The sequence below is a fragment of the Acyrthosiphon pisum genome, chromosome A1, assembly GCF_005508785.2.
Source record: "Acyrthosiphon pisum isolate AL4f chromosome A1, pea_aphid_22Mar2018_4r6ur, whole genome shotgun sequence".
Taxonomy (NCBI): domain Eukaryota; kingdom Metazoa; phylum Arthropoda; class Insecta; order Hemiptera; family Aphididae; genus Acyrthosiphon; species Acyrthosiphon pisum.
Window position 1 is genome coordinate 36032584 of NC_042494.1, and position 5781 is coordinate 36038364.

Consider the following 5781-nt stretch of genomic DNA (forward strand, 5'->3'; position numbering starts at 1 on the left):
TTTTTTTTGATAAAGGTAGACAATATTATGTGGTATCTTTATACATTTTCAAATCTTAAATTTAAAAAAAAAAAATTTTACGAATTCTTTACTCAAAATAATTTGCTAATTTTCATGATTTTTACATATTTTGTCAATTTTTGAACTTTAAATGCTAATTAAAAAAAACTGTGATTAAGGATTTTAATATTTTTCAAATGTCATTGTAACAATATAGTAGGAGCCATGTATTAAATTTTCAAGTATTTTTACTCAATAAATAAAGTTTTATTGACATTCATAGAAAAAAAAACTAATAAAATTGGAAACTGAAAATGTCCCTAAACAGTTCAAACAAATCAAAATATTTTGAAAATTGTATTATGTATAGAAAATGGAAATATAAACAACCAGTGAACATTTCATGTATCTACGGTTATCTGTTTTAAAATTACATCAAAAACCAAAATCGATTTTCGCGAAAATATATTTTGCGTAAAAATTCCTGTTTTTCCTTAATTTTTCTTTTGTTTTTCACGGCGCTTTTGAAAACTATTGAAAATTTAAAATTTTGACCTACCAAATGCACCAACTAGATTCACTTTCCCATTAAACAAGATACTGTTGAAGAAAATCGAAGCAGTTTTACTGCCCCAAACCCCGTGATGACAGACATAAAAATATAACAACACATATCATTGTAAAATCAATACATTCATCGTTCCACTCAGAATCTAAAAATTAAAACTAAAAACTAAAAGCAATCAAATACTGCAATAATACATTTCTGTTTTTTTTCTTGATGAAATAATTTTGTATATAGATTTATTTTATTAGATTAGATAGGCATAATAATATATGACTGTAAATTGGTATTTGATATAAAAATAAATAAATATTTGTTAAATTTTGGAAATTAGAAAAATGCAGTCACTCTTCCATACTAATTTAAAAAATAGATTAACTTTTAAACTGAGTTAATTGAGTTACATTTATGATTTGTGAACATTTAAACTTAACGTAACTTGAGTAAATTATTTTTATTAAATTGCCCACTTTTGGAATGTTCTTACATTGTGAAGAAATAATTTGATTATAGGATATCAGCACTCAGCACACGTTGTTTTCTCCCTCCAACCCAAACGGAACATGTCAAGTTACATTTCCAATACAATTTTGTTGTTTTTATTACCTGTTAGAGTAATTTGACCTACTATATAATTAAAGGAGATTGGTGGCGTACAGTTTTTAAGGAGTTCAAAATGGGCAATTTTCTAATAGCATGCATGGGATTTTGTAAATATGTGTAGTAGGTGATCATTATCGTGTGTGACTGTGTATAAAAGAAATAGTGAATCGCTGCCCCACAAGCATGTACAATTCATTGCCGTGACAATGTGCGCGTGAACGACAAACAATTTATAATAATTTGTATGTACTGTGTTTTTTATCCTACCAATAGACCTAATAATGCAATAATTTTTTAGAAAACATCTGAATTCTTTGTTATTATGTTGACTTATTCAGTCCACATATTTCAGACTTTCCATTTAAATTCTGAATAATCAACGTTTGAAAATTCTGAAATTTCAAAATATACAAACTAAATTTATAGCGGTGGGGGGGAGGAGGTTGAAATTGGTTAAAGTGAATGGACCGATCTTAAGTTGACATTATAACAAATTCAAATCAAATCAATTTTAAGAAGTATTACCTCATTACTAGATTGATCAATATGATGGAATGATGATAGGTTTCATTTTGGCATTCTAGCTAAAATAACTGTCCGCCACCGATCCCCTTAAAGCAGATTCCTTTCCCCCTACTTTCTAGTTGGTTTTATTTAATCTTATAATTATAAATTCAGTTGTATGTTGAAAGTTATGTATTATATTGTCTATCTATCCATAGTTTGATAGCAAAATAAATATGGATACAAAAATGTTTTTGTTTATTTTTACAAGTTGCCATTTTATTAAGGTTCATATCATTCGAAACACCAATAAATGTCTACATTTAGTGTTGAACAGGTACCGCATTATCAAAAGTTGCATTCCATGATATATTATAGGGACAAAAATATTTTTCAGTACCTATAATTTACGTTTCTATTTGCTTAACATATGCACAAAAAATTTTCATTAAGATTTTAATTAAAAATGTTGGATAGTGGATAATGTTCATCATAAGATGTAATAATAAATATTAATTAACTTAACTACTAAAAACTAAAAACCAGAAAACTGTTTATAGCTATAATATAAATTATATTTGTGTAAGAGAAGCCAAATATATGTTTACTGTTAGGTTAATTCATGGATTAAAAACTTCAAAGCTTGTAAAATGTATTCGTCTTTAGAGAAAATGAAAATGGGAGGTGGTTTCTGATTAAACAATTTTTATTATTGAAATTTAAAAATGTTTTTTTTCTAGGTTTAAAATAATTAAATTAGTTACTTTTTCAGGAATTTACTACAAGAGTAAGCAACCAAAAACTATTACACCAATATACTCTATTGAATATAGTTCACGCCGAGGAGATGAAATTGAAGAAATAAGTACCATCAGTGGTAGTGAAGGTAAAATACATAAATTGTATTTTGTTTTAATGTATCATACAATTATTTATAATAATTACACTTTATACTAGATGGAGATTTAGATGCACAAAGTTCTCATAGTAAACCCATGACACCCAGACGAGTAAAACGAAGAAGTGTAACATCAAGAGGTACATTACCTCCTCCACATCAAGCTCCACCGCCATATCTTAGACGGCAATCTAGCTCTCAATATTCTAGTCGAAGACATAAAAATCCTGTTTCTAGACTTATCCAACAACAGTATTCAAGTATGTAAATAAATAACTCATTGTTATTTTTGTTATTACCTATGTACTTATTTTTTATAAATATTTAAAATATTTAGATAACGGTTTGAACGATTCATCCACATCAAATGATTCAAGCCATCCTTTGTTCCCTGAATGTCGAGTTGAACTTAGACATGTTAACAGCAGAGGCATTGTGAATCCTGCCTTAGATACTGAATCTGAACGTCCAACATCAGCACGTTCAACATATTCAAATTTCCATGGAGCACGAGGTCGGCCCAGACAAGTTAGCACTCATTCTACTTTTTTTGCCCCATCAGAACAACCCCCTCCAGCTTATCGTAGTAATGCTTCTGTTAATTCAGAAACTGTTATATGATTAAGAACAAATATAGAAAATGTAGTTCAAAGTAGATACAATTTTAAGATCTCATTTTTATTTTAATGTTACTACTTAATGTAACTAAAAAAAATGGTAGTAGTTTAATATGCTACCTACATTATTTATAGTGCACTTATTAGTTTGCTTATGTATGTTCAATGATTTTAAAAATGAGGCTTGAGTGAAAGGACACTCTTATTCCTATTGTTTTAGACATTACACACACCATATAGTAAAAAGATTTTGTAATAACCAATAATACTTGGTATTATCAAATTTATCATGTAGTAACCACTACTATTCACAATCTGCCAGTAGAAAAAAAAAACAATTATCAACTTAATGATATTCAAAAAATAGTAATTAACGTGTTATTTAACTAAACTAACTAAATATTTTTTTACGTTGTGGTAATATATCTTCATGAATAAGTAACTCAACTAATGTATTGTTAAAAAATGAAATAACTAATTCTTTGATGTAAATAAATAAAATAAAAATAGGTAACATATAAAGCTATTACTGAAAAATCTATTATTTTTATTTTAATAATTGAAACGCAATGCTTAAATTAAATGAATGGCAAATAAAAATAATAAAAAATTAAGTTTTTTGTGAAACATTTTGAAAAAAAATATGTACAGCATTAGAATATCAATAAATATTTTCACTATACTGAAATTAAATTAAAATAAGTTCTAATATATAGTATACTATTACCATTAAATTAAAAATTGTGATCATTAATATGTTTTTAATTCTAAACATAATATAACATAGCCTCAAAAGTAATGATTATAAGATATTGAATTAGTTTAATGATTATTAGTGTTTATCAAAATTTCTTATTAGATTTTAACTTCTAGCTTTTTTTATTAATAAATTATAATAATAAATATTTATATTTATTTAATAGTAACGAAATATAATAAAATAAAAGACTAAATTTATACAACGAAGTATTAATGACGATTTTTAAATTTAATCCAACTTCAAGTATTGTTTCTATTTTCTTTCAATGTATCTTATCTTGGGATAAGCCAAAACTTCCAATATTATTTCATGATTGACCAAAATGTAGATAGTTTCTGTTTTTAACTACAGTTAAAGATAGAATTGATGGTGTATTAATATAAATTGATACATCATACATTATGTCTTCTACTAGTTATTCTATTATGTTCTTATAAATTCAAAATTAAGAAGACCAAATACTTTTTTTTAATATCACATTTTTTAAATATTTGTTAAGATCATGGTTAAATATATTTAGCCATGGTTAAGATTAGGGTTAATCAGTTTTAATTGTTATTACTCACACTTAGAAACTAAAAGTGCATTGGATTTGAGAGGATGCAGTATACTAATTGTACATTCTTACTCATGCGCAACATAGTAATTTTGTGTTATTAATTTTAATATTAGAGTGCATTTTGATCTATTATCAAACTTAAAAAACTTAAAGGCAAGAACATTATCTGTGTTTGTACATTGGCTTTTTATAGATAAATTTACCCTCAGTAATATAGCTAACAATATAAAATAGGTTCTGTTGAACTCAAATTGTCCGTGTTGTCAGTGAATCATAGATAAAAAGCAAATAGTGTTAGATATCCTATTAAATAATCCGAGTATTATTTCTTAATATAATTTAAGTATATTCCATTTGCTTGTATTAAATATTCATACAGTTAGTTCAAATTTCATTATTTTAGCTGTACAACTGTTACCAAATTAAAATACGAAGTATATATAAGATTATAAATATATTTAGAAAGTAAATTAAATTACATTCTTATTTTTTATGTATATAGTATAAACTGCCAATTAAAATAAGGCAAACATCATGACTTGTTGATAAAAAGTTTTTTTTTTAAATTAATAATTTTAACTAAAACTTCTTTATCCAAGTATCATAATATAGCAAATCGACATAAAATTGTCTTAAAATAATTACACCTTTATCAGAACATTCGTGTTCCGTCCACTTTTTATAACTTTAAATTAGAATAAGTACTATTTTTTTATATGCAAATTTTTTATACTTATATTTTTTTAAACTGTATAAATGAAATAAATTGTTCATTTAAGTATTAAATGTAAATGTTGTTGAGTAGCAATTAAATAGCAACAAATTTGTATTTATAATGTTAACTTTCATCTAATATTGCTTAAACGACTGATGTTTATGTTTATGCAATAATATTTTTTTTTTGTACTTTCTGAAATGATAGGCAAATTTTATCATCTCATGTTAAAATAAAATGATATTATAAGATTTGAGTATTATGCCCTATGCCTAGAGCTTAAGGATTTTTAATTGTACTTAAGTACAGTGTCTGCCTGGCACACCAATGGTCCATGGATCAGTTTTTTTAAAAGGCCCTGTAAAGAAAAATAAGGAAGGTTTTCAATAAATACTTTTCGGAGTCCTTATATAGACCAGGAGCATGCCACGCAAATAAAAAAAACAAAATTTGAGAAGCTGTAACCAGACCGACACTGCTCAAGTTGTCATATTATAATATATAATGTACACAAAAGTAACTACAATTTGTGGCTCACCCATAGGCGCACAATAGGGGGG

At 26.0% G+C, this 5781-nt stretch overlaps 1 protein-coding gene across 2 annotated transcripts in view; it reads left to right on the forward strand.

Moving 5' to 3' along the window:
* LOC100572221 (sodium/potassium-transporting ATPase subunit beta-1-interacting protein) overlaps window positions 1-3522 on the forward strand; it is an 8856-nt gene extending 5334 nt beyond the window's left edge. For both annotated transcript variants that reach the window (XM_003246131.4, XM_003246132.4), the window contains 3 exons: window positions 2445-2558; window positions 2630-2830; window positions 2908-3522. In XM_003246131.4, coding sequence (XP_003246179.1) covers window positions 2445-2558; window positions 2630-2830; window positions 2908-3191 — 599 coding nt within the window. In that variant the 3' untranslated portion in view covers window positions 3192-3522. The remainder of the gene's footprint in view (window positions 1-2444; window positions 2559-2629; window positions 2831-2907) is intronic.
* Window positions 3523-5781: the final 2259 nt, after the last annotated feature.